The sequence below is a fragment of the Chiloscyllium plagiosum genome, chromosome 7, assembly GCF_004010195.1.
Source record: "Chiloscyllium plagiosum isolate BGI_BamShark_2017 chromosome 7, ASM401019v2, whole genome shotgun sequence".
NCBI classification, from domain to species: domain Eukaryota; kingdom Metazoa; phylum Chordata; class Chondrichthyes; order Orectolobiformes; family Hemiscylliidae; genus Chiloscyllium; species Chiloscyllium plagiosum.
In genome coordinates this window covers 61,292,645-61,316,931 of record NC_057716.1, presented here as the reverse complement: position 1 = coordinate 61,316,931, position 24,287 = coordinate 61,292,645, and the positions used below count along the sequence as shown (strand labels likewise).

Sequence of the window (24,287 nt, the reverse complement as noted above, 5' to 3'; positions counted from 1 at the left end):
CACCTCAAGGGGAACATTTAGGCGCAGCAGTTACCAGCTGCAAACCTGCGCTCCAAATGGGACAGAAAAAGTTTTTTTTAACCAACTACCCCATCCCCTTTAATAACGAAGCACCAGCAATTCATATCGTTATACCCTGATCTGTTCCAAATGCAAATAAACATGCATCAATATTGTATACTGTTAATCCTGCTTTGGGATTATAAATGAATTTCTGGCAAGACCATTTCTTGTCGTTTCAGATGATGTCACACTATTCAAAAGTCAAAAAAAATCTGACTTTTATTTTGCTCAGTAAGCCAAAACGTAGTGTTGCTTTAGCAGACGCTAGCCTCAGTCCTATTTATGAATCTCCGACTTGTGTGAACCCAACCCGAATGGTAAGCCTGTTATTGAAGCAGCTGTTCTACCCACACCAACATGTTTTTCATTTCTGACTTAAAATACATAGTTCCGCAATGACAATTTCATCATTGTCTCCCTTATATGTATCCGTGTCTCGAATGTACCCTACCAGAAACATTACACTTACTATCAGTTAACCTTTGCATTTACGACCCGTAAACGATCAACGAGAATGCTGTAGATAATATTTAACGACAGTTTACTGAACTAAGAAAGACTAGGCACATTTCGAGGGCATGTAAAGTTTTTTATTTGCTATCAGTCTCTGACCCGTTGGGTAAGGACCAGCCAGCTACTTTACTGTATTGCCTGCCTCTGCCACGGTTCAAGAGGGATCAAACGTAACGAAGTTTACACTTTCTGCCAAAGAACAAGACTAACCAAACATGAAGGTCAGTAACCAGCGCGACATAATTATTTCACGGTGTGAAAGGTTGTTTTAATGCAGTACAATCAGAATCAGATGCAAAGTTTGAGCCACTTAAAATGTTTTCACGTTAGATGCATTTGAAAGAAGAGTTTCTATTGGGGTGGCGTTACTATAACTTTGTACAAAGCGGAATTCTAGTCGAATCATAATGGTTTGATGGAATTTGTTTTTTGCGAGTTTAACTCCTAACGGGGAATGAAGGAGCATTGGTTTGGTAGGGTGTTTCCAACGTACTCTTTTCCCATGAATTCTTTGCATTTCAGACCGTTTTAAAAGTTGCGCTGGGGGTCATTGCAACTGCTGTCGTCATCATCGTGATCGTAGTTCCCATTGCAGTTCTGGTCGGAAATAGTAAGTGCGTTTAAAGCTGTTTAGATATCGGAGCACGTCATTCGTGATGTCTTCAGTTCTTATTTGTAGAAAGGGTTGATTTTTCCACGAACCAGCATAAATTGATGGAAAAACACAAGATTGTACAGAGCTCTGTTGCTCCCATTATGTCAATCTAATGTGTTACAGTGCGTTGAATCTGCAAAAGTTATCAATGCTTCTCTAAACACATCCTTGGTAAATATTGACTGATATTTGCAGTGCAGATACTTTCATACCACGTGCACAATTTCAGTGAGGCGAGGAATTCACCAAAGTGCGAATTTTACATGTAGTTAGAAGGATCTAATAATTGGATTTATGATGGCACAGATATGGGACATTAAGCCAATCAACTCGATAATTAATTGTTTATAATATTGTACTTCATCGACTGTAAGTCTTTTATTGATACCCCATATTTTATATTTCTAATCTTTTTGTTAAAAATAGTTTTCAATTTGCTTTACTAGTTCTGCCTATTGCACTTGTATATGACATTTTCAGACACAGTATTACTTACTTTAATTTTCTTATCACTGACGGCTACTACAAATTGCAGAATATATGTGGGAGTACTCACATTCTAAATCTTTATTAACATTTCAGGATTGGGAGAAACCTCTTCACAATTCTGCAAGGTTTAAATCAAAACTACAAATTAAAACCGATTTTTCCTTCACAATTAAAACAGCGAGCTGCAAAAGAATAAGATTATTACAACAAACAAGGAATGCTGGTACGGCACATAAGAGAGTAACCTTTCTTGTGTGTCTGATCTGATTCTTTGGTACAGCAATACAAATAGATGTACTCCCTAATTTATCCCCTTTAAATATTTATCCAGTTCCCTTTGAAAAAAATACTGTTTCCATCCTTTTCAAAATATCTGTTTGAGCAGCACATTCCAGATCACCACAGTCTGCTGAGAGTAAAATATTTCCTCATGTCCCCTTTGGCTCTGTTGTCTACCACCTTTAAAACTAGGTCAAATAAAACAGGGAAAATGAGTTCTGGAAACCTGAAACAAAAACAGAAAGTGCCGGAGAAACTCAGCAGGTCTGCCAATATCTGTGGAGTCAGAAACTGAGCTAATGTTTTGAATGCAGTGTTATGATAAAGGGTCACTAGACTCAAAATATTAACTCTGTTTTTCTTGCCAAAGAAGCTGCCAGACCTGCTGAGTTGCTCTAGCATTTGCTGCCTTTATTTAAAAATGGGTCCTTTCGTTAACCCTTATGCCAATGGAAACTCTATCGAAACTATTCATGAATTTCAACACCCCTATCTTATATCCTCTTAAACTTTGTAATGTAAGGAATAAAATCCAATTTCTCTCAACAAATAACTGAAATCTGTCATTCCTTGTGTTGTAACAAATCTTTTCTGCTCCCTCTCTTGGTTTTGGGACCTATTTGAAAGTGTGGGACATGATTTCTGAGGACAAAATCATTTCTGAGGCCTACATGTAAGTTGGTAAACCTCACTTTGCCACCAGCACCCCACCCCCAGCTCCCACTCCCTCGGCTGTCCTTATGAGTGCTGAACTGGATTTTAGAATTGCTAAAATCCCTAATCCCTGCCTCTTCAAGTTCTAGAGTTGCTCTTCCCACTGAGGAAGTCTGCATTGAAAGGCAAGATTTTAATGTTTTGCCAGCTTCAAATATCACTGCTGGATATTGTTTTATATGTAGCTGTATTTTTAAAAATTGAGGTTTTGGTTAAGAAAAAGAAGGAAGCGTATGTCAGGTATAGACAGCAGAGATCAAGTGAATCCTTAAAACAGTATACAGCAAAAGTAGTAGGAGTATACTTAAGATGGAAATCAGGAGGGCAAAAGGGGACATGAGATAGTTTTGGCAAATAGGGTTAAGGAGAATCCAAGGGGTTTTTATAAATACATTAAGGACAAAAGGGTAACTAGGGAGAGAGTAGTGTCCCTCAAAGATCAGCAAGGCAGCGTTTGTGTGGAGCCACAGGAGATATTGACCGAGTATTTTGCATCAGTGTTTACTGTGAAGAAGGACATGGAAGATACAGAATATAGGCAATAGATAGTGACATCATGAAAAACGTCCATATTACAGAGGTGCTGGATGTTTTGAAAAACATGAAAGCATAAATCCCCAGGACCTGATCAGGTATATCCTAGAACTTTGTGGGAAGCTAGGGAAGTGATTGCTGGGCCCTTTGCTGAGATATTTATATCATCGATAGTCACAGGTGAGGTGCCAGAAGACTGGAGGTTGGCTAACGTGGTGCCATTCTTAAAGAAAAGGGTAAGGAAAAGCCAGGGAACTATAGACCAGTGAGCCTGATATTGGTGGTGGGCAAGTTGTTGGAGGGAATCCTGAGGGACAGGAGTTATATGTATTCGGAAAGGCAAGGACTGATTAGGAATAGTCACCATAGCCTTGTGCTTGGGGCATCATGTCTCACAAACTTGATTGAGTTTTTTTGAAGAAGTAACAAAGAGGATTGATGAGGGCAGAGTGGTGGACATGATCTATATGGACTTCACTAAGGCGTTTGACAAGGCTTTTCATGGGAGACTGGATGGCAAGGTTAGATCTCATGGAATACGGGGAGAACTAGCCATTTGGACACAGAACTAGACCTAAGGTAGAAGACAGAGGTGGTGGTGGAGGTTTGATTTTCAGACTGGAGGCCTGTGACCAGTGGTGTGCCACTAGAATCGGTGCTGGGTCCACTACTTTTCATCATTTATATAAATGATTTGGATGTGAACATAGGAGGTATAGTTAGTAAGTTTTAAAATGACACCAAACTTGGAGGTGTCGTGGACAGCAAAGAATGTTACCTCCGAGTACAATGGAATCTTGATCAGATGGCCCAAATGCTGGCAAATAGGACTAGATTAGGTTAAGATATCTGATTGGCATGGACGAGTTGGACCGAAGGGTCTATTTCCATGCTGTACCTTTCTATGACTTTATAACTGTTATGATTTGTCCTAATGCTTTACTTGGAAAAACAGGTTATCCATCATATTGTGACCAGCACTTTCACTGAAATCCGTTAGACTAATTTTTACATTGGAAAATGTGCCAGAATGGATTCAAAACTGAGAAAATATTTTCAGAAACCCTCCTGTCCTGTTATGGACTGTGGTTTAAATGTCACAAAAACTTCATCTTTGAGAAAAATTGTTCTGCTACAAAACATTTAAAAGAAAGCTGTTTCACTTGTTTTACTCCACTGATTGACTGGAAATTTGTTTTGAAATGGAAAAGATACATTTTGTTATTTCATCTTAATTGTCTGTAGCTGCTAAAATTTATGACCATCATGAATGCAAGGCTGAGTTTCAAAAGCAATGATCTACTACCACAGTTGTTCATGGGTATGAAAGCTCAGTTTTAAACAATTATGATAACATTGTCAGTCTTTGCAATTTGAGAAGGATTTCTTTTTGTCACAATTTCATGATCACTTAAGGGTTTTCATTGGGAGGAAAGGTTTTTGCAGTATCAATGTCACTATGTTTGAAATGCAGATTTATTAGGTTGTTGGATGTTTCAAGTTTTCTAATTGTATTTGTAAGAATTTCCACTGATATTACATACCACTTTACCTATTAGATACAGCATGATTTGCCTTTGGTCAATAACTTGGGAATTTCCTACCTAATACTATACTAAAAGCTTCATCACAGTAAAGAGTATGCATTTAGATCATGCCTTTCAAGAATAAAGATAGAAGAATTGCGAAGAAATGTTGTGGTTAGATCAAGTAGCTTATTTTATGAGGGAGATTCAGAAGCTATATTGTTTCCCAAAACATTTTACTTTGAAACTTTATTTGGTGCTTTTTCTGGAATTTTGGAATAGATGTAAATAATGTGGTGCATATACAAGGTCTGAGAGGGTACAGTTTGTCAAGCTGGACAGAAAGCAATTACAAAGGCATCCTTTCATTATCAAGAATCAAAATAAAATCTATTTGTTTCAAATTGCTTCAAGTTATTTTGCAGCATTTTGCTGATCTTTGAAATTACTGATATTGTGATACTTGATATTATTGACATTATTTTGTATAATATTTTGCACAATTAATTAACTCATTTGATTAAAATGGATTTGAACCTTATAAAAGTGTACACTTTTTTTTTCAAATTCTCTCATGAAATGTGGCACCACTGAGAGTAGCATCTTTTGACCATCCATCATCATCATGAAATGGATGGCTTTTTAGGCCATTTCAGAAGGCACCTAAAAGAGAACCAGTTTGTGTGGATCTTGAGTCACATGTCTGGCAGACTTCCTTTCCCAAGGAAAGACTTTAATGAGCCAGATGGATAATGATAACTTCATGGTCAATGCTCCTCAGATTAGCTTTCAATTCCAAATATATGAATTGCATTCAAGTTCCACCAATTGTTGTGGTAGGATTTGAACCCATATCTCCAGGATAGTAGTCTGGACCTCTGCATTACTAAGATGACAAAATTACCCTGAAGCTATCATTTGCCGAGTGGATTTACAGTTCCTTTAAACGTTCGTCTGTTAACACCTCAACCTCCAATAATGAGTTGGCTTTAATCTCTATAAATATCACTGAATATCAATCACATATATTTTAAAAAGTAAATGATCATAAATAGTCACTGCTGAAAAACATAATGTTCTTCATCAGAATAGGGCTGCCAATAATGCCGAGCCATGATGTCTGTTTTTATTGTGTACTGAAGTCACAAACTGATGCATTTCTATAGATCTACCGGGGAAGAGGTGTTCTATTCAGGTTTGTGAAATGTGAGTTAACTTGAGAGAAGGCTGTTCTTTTTTAAAACACTTTTTTAATCTTATTTGATGTGAGCTTGCATCAACATTAGAGTTTTCAAAAATGGGAGCACTAGAAGTAAAAGTAAGCAAGGCTGCAAAGTTTTAATTGCCAAATTCTCGAATACACATCGACAAAATAAAATTTCAGATGTAACCAAATAATTCAGCTGATAACAAGTTTGAGTAATAGATTGTGATAAATTATTGAATGCGGACAAACCATTCATCACTATATATATATTAATAGCAGTTTGCAAATTTGTTAGTAAATAATAATGAACTTAGTGTAAGTTAAAATGCATCTTTACATGGACTGTAGATAAATGAGGGTTGTATATTTTATTTAATGTTAACAGGGAATTAATCTGAACGTGAATTGTCAAGTTATGGATAGAATTTATACAGTAGCTCCCAGACCTGTTCACATTTGGTTGGCTGAAGACTATCTGAAGCAATGACTTCATTGTGATAGGGCTAGGAAGTTTATGTTGTTCAATCTAACATTGATAGCAGTGATAGGTCAGAGTTTAGTGTGACTAAGAAGTTTATCACAGCATAAGGTGTACTCTGTATGGTGATTTAGTTAAGAGATAGGAAAATAAATTTTGACTGCATTATAATAGTGGAGATAAGATAAAGCAAGATATCTGCAAAGTCATCAAAGGGAGAGATAAAAACAACAGAATATTAATAAAAAAAACAATTTCTGCTGTTGTGGAAATCTGAAGTAAAGGTAGAATGTGCTGGAAAAACTCATCAGATCTGTAAACATCTGTGGAGAGAGGAACAGAGTTAATATTTCGAGTCCAGGATGACTTCTTCAGAACCGAAAGGGGAAGGAAATTGTGATTTTTATCCTGTTGACAGACAGAAATGGTGGTGGGAGAAAAGAGGGGAGAATAAGAAAGTGGAACATATTGCAATGGTGCCCAGATCGAAAGACAGAACTATATTTCTGAAATTTATTGCTATCATCCTTACTATTTAATATATGTGAGTTTATATTAAAAAAAGACCTAGACAGCGGACGAAACGTCTGCAACACAAATTCCCAGCTCGGCGAACAGAACCACAACAACGAGCACCTGAGCTACAAATCTTCTCCCAATATGTGAATTTAGTATCATCTTCAAAATTACTCTCTGTACACTAAAGTCCATGTGATTACTATTTTAAGAAAGAGTAGTGATCCTAACGTATTGCAAAAAAACTCCATAATTATTACATAATGATACTAGGATCAAATGCTTCACTAAACATTCTTAAAAGGAGAACTACATCTTATTCAGATGCCACCTCTTCTATGATTTCTACCTTGATGAAGGGAAATGTTGTGAGACACCATTATTTCCAAGTGCCCTCAAAGAAGCAAATTCTCAATACATGTCTGTATACCACTTTTTTTTTCATTGCCTTTGGTCAATAATTTGGAATTTCCTACTTAATACTATACTGAAAGCTTCATCACGTTTAGATCATGCCTTTCAAGAATAAAGATAGAAGAATTGCAAACAAATATTGTGGTTAGATCAAGTAACTTATTTTTCTGATAATGGTGGCAAAGGAGGGATAGAGATGTAAAAAGAGTGTAAGTAAAGGTTCAGGAAGGAGAAAATGGGTCCGCTCTGCTGAAAGGAAAGGCAAAAAGAGATGGCTAGGAGAGAGTGGGGAATGTAACAAAATTGGGTTAAGTAGTTGTACTCCAAATTTGTGGAACTCCATATTGTTTGTGTCTTACAAGTATAAAAGCTTAACCCTGTGAATGTCCCCATATCTCTCCTGCCCCTTCTCCCCACCCCTTTGTCACATGCTCAAGATTTTTCTTTTCAGTGGTTATCATTGCTGCCTCACAGCGCCAGAGACCCGGGTTCAATTCCCGCCTCAGGCGACTCGCTATGTGGAATTTGCACATTCTCCCCGTGTCAGCGTGGGTTTCCTCCGGGTGCTCCGGTTTCCTCCCACAATCCAAAAATGTGCAGGTCAGGTGCATTGGCCATGCTAAATTGTCCGTAGTGTTAGGTGAAGGGGTAAATGTAGGAGTATGGGTCTGGGTGGTATACGCTTCGGCGGGTCGGTGTGGACTTGTTGGGCCGAAGGGCCTGTTTCCACACTGTAAGTAATTTAATCTAATCTAATCTAAAAAAAAAAATAAAAGTTCTGCAGAGCTTGGCCTCCTGAAAACAAAGAAGAACCTATTGGCTAAAGGATAAAGCAAAGTAATCTGGATTCTGTTGCTGTGATGTTCTGGCAGTGGTGATGAAGTCACTATGGTGGTCTCTGCAGTCACACCTTAAGATGATTCTTCAATCATTCTTTCAAAAGAACAAACAAGTTCTGAACTAAGAAGTGAGAGAAACTGACTGAGCAGCTTGTTCTTGGCAAGTTTTCCTCCAACTCAGTTTGTTCAAAGCAAGCTTCCATCCATCTGAAACAGATAAAACAAGCAGCTCTCCACGACTTTTGCTGTTCAAAACTGCTCCAGCAATGTCTAGATATTTTAATCTGAGATGTTTGGAGATTGAACCTCTAAAGCAGGTGAGCCTCTTGGCTCAGGAAGGGACTGTACCACTGGACCACAAGCACCCTCTCCCCAATAAAATTTACAGCAGTTATCTATTGTATGAGATTTCTAGGCAGTCTTTTTAAAAAATCTTCGATGTCCACTGTGAACCTTCAGTGACCTCTTTTAAAGAAACCACTCCAGTAGGAATATCCACAATCCATCAAAGCTAAAATCTCCCAAGCATCCTGGTTAATCTGAGACATGTAAATATGGGATCTGTCTCTTGTTTTACGGCTCCTAAAACTCTCCACCCTGGGGTTTTCTAGTGTCATGTTTTGCATCTGCTGGCGATGCTTTCATAGAGATTGCTGTGATTGGTCAATTAATTTCCTCCTATTACATCAGTCAACTATTGGGATCATAAAAGGTGAACTAAATGGAGTTTGTTAGTTTCTCACTTAGCAATTCCTATACTTCTCTGTACTTCCAAATAAAATGTACTACATCTGATTTATAGATTAAGTAATAAAATACAATGCAATACCGCAAGAACTTGCTAGATATTGCATTTTTTCAATCGCACATTCTGCAGTTAAATAGTCTGATATTTTTTAAACAAGCTATGTCCAATCAATAAACTTGAATTTTCTTTATCTAACAGTCAAAGAATGCAATAGTATGGCACTATTTAATAGCTAACCTTCTCTTTCTTGTACTATTGTAAAGGGTTAAGTGTTTTTTGTTTTAATTAGCTGATTAGCACTATTAAAAGAGCTAACCTTTAGTATTTATCTTGCTACACTATTGCACAACCAGCTGTGTGGGTGCTATACAATATGATTCATTCCTCTGTAAATGAAATCAGAAATACAATGGGGTTACATAGCCTAACAATTGACAGCCCAGATTAAAGTCCAAGAACACTAACACAAGGAACATGCAAGATTGAAATGGAAAGATGACCAGTTGAATCTGGAAGGGGGCAATTCAGCCTTATTTTTAAAAAGGTTTAAGGCAAGGCTTCCCAAAGTGAGGGTTAGGACCCTCAGGCTGTTCCCAAATCCAACCCCTTGACCCACCCATATCTGCTCTTTAGATCGTCTCCCCTCCTCCCTTGCTCTGACAGTTCTTGCAGAGGTCATGACAGTTTTCGAGCCTTGAAATATCATGTGACGATTGGGATGCACTGATTTTAAGAGGAAGGGCAGACTTGAGGAAGTTGAAAAATTCCAAAATTGTGGCCTGCTGGTGAGGATTAAAGATGAGCAGGGCTCTGGAGGTAAACTGGGGAAATTGGATTGCTTGTAGTAAGCTGGCATGGATATCTAGGGTGAATGATATAGTTTCTTGCTGTAATAACTTTATGGGTGCAATTTTTTTTAAGCCTTGAGGTGAGCTTTTTAGATGACAAAGTAAACCCTACTCGTACTTGTGAATGTATTCATCAGATTGCCTGCCAAGCAGCTCATTAAGAGCTGAGAGGTGAGCGAGGGTGAATTTCTTTCCCTATCACAAGCGGCTTGAGTTACTAGAAGTTGTCGACCAATTGGAGTTGAGGTAAGAATTGCTTTTCTTTGCAGGGTGATGGTAGAGAGAGAGGTCTGATGGGGTATGGAGGCAAGAGAAGAGGATGGATTTCAGAAAACTCCCACTTATTCCCCATCCAAAGCTCTAATTTCCCCAGAGGGGGGAGTTCAAGATCCTCTTAAACTTCAAGCAGGTTACATGGTTTCCTTTTCAGGAAGTTAGCTATACTTCTTGCCTGCCTCATTGGCAGGCAATCAGGATGGTAGTGAGTTCAGGCCTTTAAGTGGCCAAACTTAGCCACTTAAAGGACTTTTAATTGCAGGCAAGTCAAAAGTTCACCAGATCCCTTTCACCTGAAACTTGATTATAGAAGTGGCGAAACAGGGATAGGTTACCCTTGAGGGAAACCTCCAGGAATGGTAATAACATGCCCAATGACTTGATAAACAGAGGCCTGAATTATAATTCAGAGAAGAAAAGTTCAGATCCTGACAATTTGAGAATTTGTCTTCAAGTTATCAAATCTGACAACTGAAAAGCTCAAATCATTGAAAATGGCCATAAAACTGCTGTTTTGCTGTAATAACCAACATTGACTGACTGACTGACTACCTGAAGGAAAGGAAACCAATTCTGAGCTTTTCTGGCATATGTTACTTCAGTCACACAACAGAATGGTGGACTCTTAGATGCCCAATGACATGGTACAGAAAATCACTGCAGTGCGGTTCCTATTGTCTGGAAGACTGCTGCACCTGATTTTCCTTTCTGATTTCCTTGATTTTCTGTCTCACAAATTACCTTATTCCTCCAGGTCTCCTGAAAATAACACAGCGTAGGTGAAATGTGATTTCGTACCTTGGCATGCAGCCGGTCTTTAATTTTTGTTCCAGTAGTGAATGCTGGGAAGCTAATTATTTGTGTGTCTACCAGTCCCTGAGCTTAATTCTGTCATCTCCCAAAATTTGCATGCATATAAGAAGGTCACTTAATCATGATCAGGAACAAGAGGCCTGATCAGCTTTTCCTCTTCCTTACCTGGGGGTACCACAGACAATTATAATAGCCAAAGTACTTCCTGATGAGATATACTAATTTAGCAGATTGTGGATTAATACTTGGATCTTTCTAAGACAAGTAATTGGCTTGCATGTATTATCTATAACATTAGGGATGGTGGAGGAAATTTTGTGGCCTTCACACAATTAAAATTCTAATTTGCTAACTTTTAGCTCCCCTTCCACATTTTCTCCAAGTCAAGTACTAAACTCCTAAAATTTCATCCAATTAAACTATCTGTCTTAACAATCCTTTTGGGCTCTGGAAGAACATTTTTCACACCTCAAGTTATACATAAATAGATGTATTCATACTATTAACTCTATGGGACTTTTTCCTTTTCTTTCAGAACCTAAATGGATACACTTGGACAAATACATGTTTTCCCGTAAGTTCAAGAAGTCAAGTTCATTTGTAATTTTTCCTTACAAGTTATGATCATTATTGTGTACAAAAACAGAATACATGGTCATTGAGTCTAAATGAAAGCGTCGAGGTGGTAGTCCAGCAAATCAACAGCAAAGCAGTAATACAGTTCAATGACCTGAGTAGATGCTTTTAGTTTATTCATTGTAGCCCATATTCAGTTGGGTCATTGATACAACTTCATTAAAAAAAATGATCTGAAGCTTAAAATTAGAGCTGGCAACTTAGGAATATGCATTCCACACAAAAGACAAAAGAAACAAGTTCTTCCTTGAAAGGCTGTGCATTCTGGAGCAGTTGAAGTTTCCAAAATTTTCTTGTTAAAGATATGAGAAAAATGGAACAATGGCGATTACATTCAGTTAGTGTACCAACCAGCCATGATCTAACTGAGAAGGACAAAAAATTTGAGGAAGTACGTGGTCCACTGCTGTCCTTTATTTCTATGAAATGATGCATGATTGCAAAAGTGTAAAAATGTCCCAATTTAAATATAATATCTGCACTGTAGTGCTATTAGATGTTTTGTAGCCATGTGCATGAGTGGTCAAGGAGCTGGAGTAAGGTTTTGATGATTTCTCAGATACTCTGCAGTAAACGTCTAGGCACAATTCCCAAAGCTGGCAATTGAGATGCAGCTTTCAGATGAAATAGAACATCCATATGAGACACCCCATGATAACACTGATACAAAATAAACAAACTTAGAAAAATAGGCCAATAACTGAATCAATTTATGAAATATGGTGAGTTTTGTTTTATATTTGGGTATTTCTTTATGAATTTATTGTGTCTGCATTTAAAAGCCTTGTTGGGGGAATAACTAAGGCTGGGACCAATGACAAGACTGTACTTGCATGATGCGTCTGATTTGGTTTCTGGCAGTTATATTTATTTTCCATAAACAAGGAATTTTACTGTTTGGACTTGTTGCTGTTGTGGTTGGATTCATCACTTTTCTTACCCATCCATGGATTGTAATTAGCTGTTTCATACCTGCATATTTTGGAATGAATTGGCCTGGTGATTTGAACAGAATAATTTAATTGAGTCTATAAAGTCACACTTGCAGAATTTCATGCATAACATTTGCAAATGTGACAGTATGAAGTGTAGTGTACATTTCCCTACACGTTACAAACCATTTTAGTTCCAGATACAGAAGTGCGTCCTTTTGTAGTATTGAACCCTGAATGCACCATTTACCTTTTCCAAACTTGTGCAATGAACACTCATAATTTTGTCTAACACTCTAAGGCATTCATTCTCCTGAAACATGTCTTACCTTCTCCTTCTGTTCTATAATTGACGGAATTGTGGAACTGAATCTGGTGTCACGCAACCAATACTTTTTATTTTTCTCTATTTAAAAATGTTTTGCATTGATGGCATTGAGGAAAAAAAAACTAATTGCAAAACTTGATAGATGTATTTTAACTCCACTGTCTGGGCCCTGATCTGGCAGAATTGATAGCACATCATTTATATAATAATCCTGATTTTTAATCAACTAAAACTTATGGGTATGTATCTTTTCACCTTTAACTATGCTTCCAGAAGGTGAAGTCAAAAATATAGCTCATTTATTTGGCACTGTTAACTGTGATAATCATTTTTGTATGGTTGTGTAATATTTCTAAGAATGATAGGTCATTCCACATAGATGATAAATGTTTTTGAGAAACAGATAGCAAAGATTTTTTCTAGTCACAAGTTATTTTGTGCTAAAGGTATGGTGAATTATGAAATTAAACTGTAAAGTTCCTTGCAGGAAATATGACTTCTGTTTTAAGGCAGCACTATACAGGTCTGTTGCTGTCAGTTCCTACTTTGTAACTTTGTATGCTATGTGTCTGTTCTGTTACTGACACAGTACTGACACAGTATTGAGTCATCTATATGTTCCAACATCTTGAATAAGTGTTCATGCATCAAGAATCTGTCAGAACAGATAAAGCAAAAACTAATCAATGTATGAAAATAATTCTACCCCAGAGTTGGTGTTTACCTTTATTTTATGTAGTGTAACCCTATGAACAGATAAAACTTGATCATTGCAAGAATGATTTTTTCAAGGATGTTGATGATTATGAGATTAAGTTTCCAAGTTAAGTAGAAGTGATAAGCTAGATGGAAGGAAACTATTGCTACTTGTGGAGTCTAGGATTAGGAGACATAGCCTCAAAAATTATCAGGCCTTCATGGACTAAATTTAGAAATGTTTTCAGAAACTTTTCTTTCATGAATAAAATCAATGCTGAATCAATTATTCATTTTAAGTCTAAGATTGTTAACCAATGGTATTAAGGGATTTGGCAAAAACAGGTGTATGGATTTAGGTTGCGGCTAGGCATGATCACATTTGAATGGTAGAATAGGCTTGAGTGATGAAAGGCTATTCCTGTTCATACATTCCTCTCTGGAGGCCAGTTTTGGTAATTGCGCATTTGTGAATATTGGGTGAGAATGCTATTTGCCTTGGATTTATTGTTAGAATTAATCTTGGCTTCCACATGAAAATTATAGTGAGCTATGCATATTTACAACACTCAGCAAACCAGATGAATCACTTAAAGTATAGACCTTAAAGAAAATGCAGCTGTAAAGCAGACCTGACTATAGACCACTTCTTTAGCAGGCGTTAGAAGGTGTTTGACAAGACACCCCATGGGAAACTAGTTAACAAGTTTAGGTCTCATGGATTACAGGGAGAACTAACCACTTGGATACAGAATTGGCTTGAAGGTAGAAGACAGAGAGAGGTGGTGGAGGGTTGTTTTTCAGACTGGAGGCCTGTGACCAGTGGTGTACCACAGGGATTGATGCTGGGTCCATTGCTTTTTATCATTTATATAAATGATTTGAATGTGAACATAGAAGGTATAGTTAGTAAGTTTTCTGATGACACCAAAATTGGAGATGTAGTGGACAGCGAAGAAGGTTACTTGAGATTACAACAGGATGTTGATCAGATGGGCCAATGGGCTGAGGAGTGGCAGATAGAGTTTAATTTAGATAAATGTGAGGTGCTGCACTTTGGAAAAGCAAATCAGAGCAGGACTTATACACTTAATGGTGAGGTCCCAGAAAGTGTTGCTGAACATAGACACCTTGGAGTTCAGGTTCATAGTTCCTTGACAGTAGAGTCGCAGGTAGATAGGATAGTGAAGAAGGCATTTGGTATGCTTTCCTCTATTGGGTTAGAGTATTGAGTACAGGAGTTGGGAGGTCATGCTGCAGCTGTACAGGACATTGGTTAGGCCACTTTTGGAATATTGCATGCAATTCTGGTCTCCTTCCTATCAGAAGGATGCTGCGAAACTTGAAAGGGTTCAGAAAAGATTTACAAGGATGTTGCCAGAGTTGGAGGATTTGAGCTACAGGGAAAGGCTGAATAGGCTGGGGTGGTTTATCCTGGAGCGCAGAGACTGAGAGGCGACCTTATAGAGGTTCATAAAATCATGAGGGGCATGGATAGGATAAACAGATAAACTCCCTGGGGTGGGAGTCCAGAACTAGAAGTTACAGGTTTAGGGTGAGAGGGGAAAGATGTAAAAGGAACCTAAGAGACAGCTTTTTCATGCAGAGGGTGGTACATGTATGGAATGAGCTGATGATGGTGGAAGTGGTGGAGGCTGGTACAATTGCAACATTTAAGAGGAATTTGGATAGGTAAATGAATAGGAAGGGTTTGGAGGGATATGGGCCGGGTGCTGGCAGGTGGGACTAGATTGGGTTGGGAAATCTGGTCGGCATGGACGGGTTGGACCGAAGGGTCTGTTTCCATGCTGTACATCTCTATGACTCTAAGGGGTTACTGGCAGGCAAAAGAGTAACCTGCCCCAGAGAGTTGCTGGCAATTCAGGAAGACCTCCAGCAATGATACGAGGAATAGTGACAATTGCTAAAGCAGCATGGAGGCTATCTGAATTCAGCAGGAAACAGAAGAAAACCTTAAGTGTCAAAGACCCAGTACTGTACAGGAAGCTTGCTGGGAAAAATTACTGGGATTGAGCGGGTTGCCTTCCCAGCCCCCTACCTCTTACCCCTGAACCCCCCCCGACAATCCCCCAAGGAGGTAACCTCACTATGTGGTAGGGGTTTGATTTCTGATGGAATAGTAAAATGCTTCTTTGTATGTTAAAGTTGGCCACTGGCCATCTTGTTAAAGTTGGTTTTCTTTGGCATTTAGAATGAACAGGCAGTATTAGATCAATTATAAAACAATTCACTCCTGGACTTAAAGATTGAAAAATCAACAAATGCAGTACCTTTTGTGGTTCTTGTACATGTGCTGAAATGGAAATTAGCCTGTGGGAAAAAGTCTACAGCCAAAGACCTCCTACTTTCCCTTCTCCAGTATGGTGAACAACGCCAGCTTCTTTACTTTCTCCATGTAACTAAAGTCACTGATTTCTGTGAGTAAGCTGTGGTAAACCTGTGGTAAGCTGCAATGTCTTGAAGATTTTGAATCTTTATTAAAGTTTGGTTCCAAGAATTAGTATAGTATCTGAACTACAATATCTGAAGCCTTCTCAGTGATTTACAAGAAGATATCTGAACTATGTGCGTCAATATAATACCCTATTATAAAGTCAAAGTTCTATTTTGCTTTATAACAGCCTTGCCAATTTGTCCAACACCTTCAAAAATTCTGTACACAAATTTCAGATTTATCTATTCTTCCAACCCTTAAAAATGAGCTATAAAGCTTAAATTGCATTTTCTCAATCTTGTTTCCAGAAGTTAAAAATCACACAATACCAGGTTATAGTCCAACAGGTTTATTTTGAAGTACAAGCTTTCAGAGCGCTGCTCCTTTATCAGATAGGTCCAAAAGCGTGTACTCCAAATAAACCTGTTGGACTATAACCTGGTGTTGTGTGATTTTTTTTTTAACTTTATCCACTCCAGTCCGACACTGGCACCTCCATATCATTGTTGCCAAAAGGCATCATTTCACAATTCATCAATCTATTAATTTAGTTACAATCCTATATTGTCTTGTTGGATGAATCTTATAAATCAGTGTCATATTGCCCACATGCCTATTTACATTCAGTATCAATATTGACACCCCCAAAGCAGCAGTGAAGATAAAGGCAATTAAAATTTAAATTCCATGTTTGGCGACAGAACAATTATGCAGAATGCTTAGGTCTCTGCTTCATATAATTAGTATAGAATAAGCATCAATAGACAGAATTAATATTCCTCCAGAGTTAGGTCAAGCAACAATCTCTTTTGCAATCTTCAAAACAAAGAGGAGCTATGCAGAACATTGCCTCATTTTATATCACAATAGTTCTTCTAAATAGTGTAAGTCAATTTATTAAAGTTTTCCTTACTCCTTGGAAATTTTTAACTTTTAGAGATTACTCCATCCCTGGAACTAAATAGAATGTGTGAATTTGAAGTAGAAGTGGATCATTTGGTCCCTCAATTTAAATGTTTGAAGCTGTTTTCAAATTAGTTCATGGCACCCACAACTCTGGGGGCTAAGGAGCTCAGCAATGCAGTTTGTTGAAAGAGAGATGATATCCCTTTGACCTAACAAACAAAATTTCAATCAGTGTAGATGTAATATATCTTTGCCCTCCTCCACTGATAAAGCATGTAGGACATAATAGGAAATCTGTCCAGTTCGCACTTATTAGGCCTACTAAATCCAATGTCTGCTGAGGAACAGATAGCAGGGGAACAGTAGATAAGGTGGTTAAGAAGGATTTTTAGATATTTGCCATTATTAGCTGAAGCACAGAATACAAGAACAGGAGGCACTGACCTCTACACCGCTGAAGCCAAACGCTAACTCGAGGACACTTCTTCCTACTGCCCCCTCGACTATGATTGAACTGTAGAGAATGCTGGTTAGGATACAACTGGACTACTGCATACAATTCTGGTAACTACATTATAGGAAGGATGATATTGCACTAGAAAAGGTATGGAAGGGGATTTACCAGAATTCTGTTTGGGTTGGAGGTTCTGAGTGATGAGAGAAGGTTGATTAGGTTGTGCTGTTTTCCTTGGTGTAGCAAAAGTTTAGAGAGGATCTGCTAATGGTGAATAAGGTTATGAGAAGCATAGATAGCGTAAGATAGGCTCTTTTTTATGAGTCAAAAGGGGTCAACAATTGGGGGCGGGGGGTGCACCGATTTAATGTAAGAGTTAGAAGGCTAAGAGAAGGGTTGAAAGAGTTTTTAATGCAGAGGATGATGGGAGTGTGGAACTCACTGCCTGAATGTGGGGATGAGGCAGAAACTCTTGCAACATTTAAGCAGAACTTGCATATTTACTTGCATTTCCATAGCCTCCAGGTCTATGGACCAACAGCTGGGGAAAGGGATCAGTGTAGTTTTGATTTTTGTTGACTAGACTAGACAAGACAGACTGAATGGCCTTGTATACTCTGACCATCTGAGTGACAAGCATGATTTCCTTTGTGGGTTACCTAAGGACACTGCAGAATTTTAATCCTCTGATTTTTTTTAATTATTGCAAACTTTGGCCTGATAAGGGCTCATAAAATTATCCCCTGCCTATAATACAGTAATTGGCCAAAGTCTAGTTATTTTTTCAAAGTATCACAGGATCTTCTGCTTTCCTACTCTGGCATTTTTTACAAGCTGGGCTGTTCAAATGGAACAAGTGACCTCATAATCAACAGCTTTACAAAGAGGATGATCAACATCTTACTGCATTTATGACTCCTTAAAAATATCTGTGAAATTTCAAGGTCAGACCACGCACTTAAATCTCTTCCACATTCCCAATCCACTTATCCTGTTCGAAGCCTTGGAGATGGGGGTCACATCCATTCACAAGGCAGACCACTCATATCGCAGTGGTGGTTATAGTTCATTAGATAATCTTTTCAGTCTCCCCGCCATACTTTTCTATTTTCATCTTGAATTTCTCAAGGAATTTTAGCACTAACTGATCATTATTTGCAACGCAAATGACTTTTGGGGGGAACTGATGGAAATATGTGAATTTTTTTCCCATCCATCACTTTCCTTTTTACCTAGAGTCAGCTCAAGCACCAGCAGGTTTAAACTTCAGCCTGAAAGAGTCAATTTATGTGCTGTTGTCTGGCATTTTCGTTGTATCCCTTAACAACGATGAAGCCTTTTGGCACTGGAAATCCTAGGTTAGGTTGGGTTAGATTGGCTTCAGGTTGATTCACAGGTCAGTGCAACATCGAGAGCCAAAGGCTCTGTACTGCGCTGCTATGTTCTATGTTCTATTTCTTGAAACTCCACACCCTCCTAGTTGGTATGCACAACACATTGGAAGGGCTGTCAAAATATTTAAGGAGTTTGCCTGGCAACATGCAAAAGTAGTAGCGCTGCGTTTAACTTCAAACTTACGGCAGAACAAACAGCTGGATCTTTGATTTATAGCCACACCATTCAATCCTTACCCTTGTGCTCATTGACCTTGGTTCTTACAATGCTGAGATTTTGCTATTTTCACATGTTCAAATTCTTCCAGTGTCATGTCTCTCCCCATCTCAATAATTCCCACAAACCTTTCAATCCTCTAGGAGCTCTGCACTTGTCCAGTTTCAGCCTTATGCACATCGCTGATCTGTATTGGGGAAATATTAGCCATCGTGCTATCAGCTCTAGGCCCTAAATTCTGGAATTTCCTTTCTAAGCCTCTTCACATTTCTGCCTCACTTTTCTCCTTAAAGTTGTTTTGTGGAAGCTACCTCTCTTACCAGCCTTTAGTCGTCTTGCCAAAAATGTCCTTGTGTGGGACAGTGTCAAATTTTGTTTGTCAACACTGTTGGGACATTTTACTTCATTCAAAGTGGTACATAAATGTAAGTTGATGTTGGATTGCAGTACCAAACATAGAGAATTACCAAAATAACCGAGCTTCACTGCAAGTGAAGAATAATGAGTGCAGTATACAACACACTGAAAATAACTATAACTCATTTCCTGTGACCACAGGGACACAGTAGCGTAGTGGTAATTTCACTCAACTAGGTGCCTAGGCTGCTGCTCTGGGGACCTGGGTTAAAATTGCACACTGGTCAATTGTGAAATTTGAGTTCAATTATAATATCTGAAATTAAAAGAAAGCTAACCAACTGTTTTTTGTTGTCAATGCTCATCTGGTTGACTAATGCCCTGTAAGAAAGGCAATTTGCCATCTTTACTAGCCTACATGTAACTCCAGACATACAGCATAGTGGTTAAATATTAACTGACCCCTGAAATGGATTAACACGACATTCATTTCAAGGGTAATGAAGCAGGGCAACAAATTCTAGCCCAGCTAGTGAAATTCCATCCTATGAGCAACTATTTATCTAAATTCAAGTTGGAGATATGTATACTTGAACTTTTCCATCCCACTTCCATCTATGCAGAAAACCGAGATTTCTTCCCCCATGTCCATTTATAAACAGAGGGAGATGCTAACTATTCTTTCCCGAAGTATGCTTTTATATTTTTTCCATGAAAGTGAGTCAGTACAGGATCGTATTGACATAACTAGATGTATTACTTGTTCAATCAGAATTAGTGTTCAAACTTTGTTCCATTTGTGTGATCATTTTGGAAACATTTGAATACTGCACTGAGAGGTTTCATAGTCTATTATTTAATGATAATGATGCAACTTCTCACTTGTATTAATTCCTTCTTTAAGCAATATAATAGTTCCTGTGCAGTTTACCCAACATTTATTGACATATAAGATTGATATTGAAAATAACCACTGTTTCTTTTCCAATGTTTGAATTAGAAAATCAAGAAGATCGTCAACAAACGTTTCAGTTAGAGGACTACTTAAGTGGAAATTATATTTACAAATCTTACAGCCTGAAGTGGATATCAGGTAATTACTTAAGCAATTAAATCATGATTTAATTAGCTATATTTTCATGATTACACTGACTCCAAAATTGTGTGATTTCAAAGGACAGCCTAACTAAAATTAAGGAAAAGTAGGAAATTTAATGAATACAAATTGAATTGTGTTTAAAAAGAATAAATTAAAACAGACATTGTTCTTGCTTTAAAAATAATAGCATAAAAAACAAACAGCTGAGACGTATAGAGGAAGTGGAGTGAATGTCCATAGATCCCTGAAGGTAGCGAGATAGTTTGTTAAGGTGGTTAAAGCATTTAGAACCCAAACTTTTGTTTACCAAGGTACAGAATATAAGGTTATGCTAGGACTGTACAAACCATTAGTTAGGTCGCATTTTAAGCACCTTGTGCAGTTCTGCTCAGAGGTTTAGAAAGATGTCAGAACTGAAAAAAATGTAGCTGAGGGAAAAGTTTGGATAGTGTGGGATTGATTTCATTGGAACAGATGAGCCTGAAAGATGACTTGATTGAGATGTACAAAATTGAGAGGACCATGGCTTGAGTAAATAGGAAGGGCCTATTCCTTTCAGCAATAAGGTCAATGATGGAGCAATAGATTTGAAGTGTTAGAAGGGATGATGAGGAAGTCCTGTTTTCCCCAAAGATGTGGTCAGGATCTGAAACTCAACCTGAAAGGTAGTGCAGACAGAAACATTCAACTCTTTAAAAGCTGTACGGGTGTGCACCTCAAGCAATGAAACCCACAGGGCTATGGAAAATTTGCAGTCAAGTGAGATTAGGCTGAGTAGCTCAATGTGCAGTTGGTGTACACGTTTTGGGTCAGGTTGTTACTTTTCTGTGCTACAAAATGTTCCATGATTTGGAGTTGACTTGATTAAAATCCTTGTCTGACAACTGCTCATGGCATGTTCTCGATATTGATCTGAGAACAGAACCTATTCTAATGCTGTAACCTTGATTACCTTTAGTGGAATGGTTCATGCCAAAAGCTGGTTCCTTAATTGTAAGATTTTCAATAAGAGCTATATAAATAACTGGACATAAAAGGGATTGATCATACCTCTTGATTGCATTGTATTTACATTTATGCTATGTGTGCTAATGTGTCATACAGATTCAGAAAGTGCCAATTCAATCTCTGGTCTGTGTTTGGAAGATACAGAAAGTGTGTGTTTGTGTGTTATGTAAGTGTCAGTGTCTGGCCCAGTCACAATGCCCCAGTGAGCTGTTTGCTCAGCCTTGACAGATCTGAACCAATCACAAAGAGCTGACTACAAATTCAAACAAACTCAAAATAATTTGGACCTATTTCCTTATGAGATAAAATCTTTTATAAATGGACCCAATATAAAGCAAAGAATTTGCTAGCATGTGTAAACCAATCACTTGGGTCAGTTCAGATTTATTGGCCAAAAGACCTTGGCGCAATAAACCACTGACCCCATCCGAGCTGATATTGCAGCTGTAAAATGGTGCACATGCAACATCCACAATGTAAGCTGGATAAGCTTCAATGGACGCTATCCTGATATCACACAACCACAACTTCTGATGAGATTCCTGGATTGGAAACTTGCACCATGTAGACTGAGCCCATGAATTAATAAATTCCACATCAAAGCCCTAGTGTGCATGTATCAAATGGTGCCTGAACCTTGGCTAATCAAAAAGTCACTCCACAAGTTTCATGGGAGGCATTGTTTTGCATCAAATCTTTCTTCGACACAATTGATGGCCTCTGAGACATTTCTTGACAGTTTGCAAATAGAGTCAAGGAGGAATGTAAATTACTTGACCCAGGTATAGAGACAGTTGTTGTAGTGCCTCTTGGTTTGAAAACAGATCAAGACGAGGAAAGAGAAGGTGGGTGGTGGGAGGGGAGGGGGTGTGGTGGAGGTCTGAAAGGAGAGGTTGAAAGTGGAGAGACTGTGACAGTACAAATTAAAGACCCCACTTCCACAACTTTCCCATCTCCTTATGGATCCACCACCTACTACTGTCTCATCCAATTCACATCCTCTATCAAAATACCTTTGGTTAGAATCATACAACAAAAGCCACAAGCAAGAGTTTGCATATTGCTGAAAAGGGAGGAAAGCTTCTCATCTAGCACTCAATGGGACATGTCTCAAGAAGTACTAATATAAAGAGAAAATAAATGGTCATACTGCATGAAAGCACACTGTTGATTAGTGAACTAGTGGATCTGGAGGCATTGCAATAAAAAACATACTAATTAATGAAGACTGACACTTAACTGCCAAACTGTGTTTATTTTTTAAATTAGACAGATTGACTCTGGTCAAGGCATTGCATCAAAAAATGAACTTTTGAATGGCTGTCACTGTCTTGTTGAATGAAATAAGCATAATGTATTCTCTCCATTTGCAAAGAACATGGCCCTGGACATTAATATATAAAGCTTCCTATACTTGGAAGTATGCACACGGTGAACCTGACTGACTATGATAAATTGTTTGTCAGTGTAATTCATAACAAACTTGGGATTATTTAGTAAATTCTGTCCAATTGTAAAGCCACATCTAATGTTAGACACTGTTTTGGGTTTTGCAAGTGTGGGTGGGTTGGCAACAATTAATATCTTGCATGTTAAGAACAGCCCAAGAGATATGTAGTTTGACATGATCCTGTAGACTTTGGGATATGCAGCCTATACACCTAGCATCAAATCCGTATTGAAATTCAAAACCATCCTGCAGGATAATGGTTACTATGAGCAAATCATTTCTCACTGTATAATCAAGCAAACTCTTTAATGGTCCTCAAAAGTGCCCTCAGGTTGAGGTAGATATCTCTGGAGTTTGAGAAAAAAGTTGAGCAATGCAAGTGCCCTGCAGTTGCAACAAGATTGATGTTCGCCATTAACAGAAGTTGCACTGAATTTCACTTCTGCTGTCCAATGTTTTATTACAACTGGAACAAAGTTCAGAGCACTAAGGCTGGCCCCTTCAAAAGCCTACGTTATCACCTAACAACCCCTGTGGTTGACTCCACACTGATTCTAGCGCAGTCACTCTGACTTCAGTTTTAAACCACTTCTTACCCAAGTTTGGTTTGTGAAGTCAGATATTTTCCCAATTCTTTGCTGTGCGCTCATGAATCGGGAGCATAATTTGTGCAATATCAGCCCGTTTGTTGTCACAACTACTTTGGCGATTGTGTACAGCTGTGAATACCTTGCACCTTGTTCTCAGTAAAAGAACCCAGATTGTAGCTTCAGGGTGCAGGGCCTGGAGTGTAGGGAGGTTAGGAACATGGCATCAATTTCCAAGGAGGGTGTCTGTAAACAGGAAAGTGGCTTGAAGTGTGTATACTTCAATGCAAGAAGTATACGAAATAAGGTAGGTGACCTTGCAGCGTGGGTTGGCACCTGGGACTTCGATGTTGTGGCTATTACGGAGACATGGCTAGAACAGGGACAGGATTGGCGGTTGCAGGTCCCAGGATTTAAATGTTTTAGTAGGGACAGAGGTGGGGGTAAAAGAGGGGGAGGTGTGGCATTGCTTGTCAAAGATAATATTACAGTGGTGGAAAGGACGATGGATGAGGACTTGCCATCTGAGGTAGTTTGGGCTGAGGTACGGAATAGGAAAGGTGAGGACACCCTGTTAGGAGTCTTTTACAGGCCTCCCAATAGTCCTAGAAACGTAGAAGAAAGGATAGGGAAGGTGATTCAGGAGATGAGTGACAGTAATAGGGTGGTTGTTATGGGGGACTTTAACTTTCCTGATATTGATTGGGAAAGCTATAGCTCAAATTCGTTAGATGGGTCAGTGTTTGTTCAATGTGTGCAGGAGAGTTTCCTGACACAATATGTAGACAGGCCAACAAGAGGTGAGGCCATACTGGATTTGGTTCTGGGTAACGAACCAGGCCAGGTATTAGAATTA

General features: G+C 38.4%; 1 protein-coding gene across 3 annotated transcripts in view; it reads left to right on the top strand.

Annotated features, from left to right (window-relative positions):
• The first annotated feature begins 559 nt into the window (after nt 1-559).
• LOC122551633 (dipeptidyl peptidase 4-like) overlaps nt 560-24,287 on the top strand; it is an 83,551-nt gene continuing 59,823 nt past the window's right edge. Inside the window, exons 1-4 of one of the 3 annotated variants that reach the window (XM_043693871.1) lie at nt 560-797; nt 1,099-1,186; nt 11,448-11,486; nt 20,288-20,380. In XM_043693871.1, the coding sequence (XP_043549806.1) occupies nt 792-797; nt 1,099-1,186; nt 11,448-11,486; nt 20,288-20,380 (226 nt within the window). In that variant the 5' untranslated portion in view covers nt 560-791. The remainder of the gene's footprint in view (nt 798-1,098; nt 1,187-11,447; nt 11,487-20,287; nt 20,381-24,287) is intronic. The other 2 variants (XM_043693869.1, XM_043693870.1) reach the window with 2 other exon arrangements.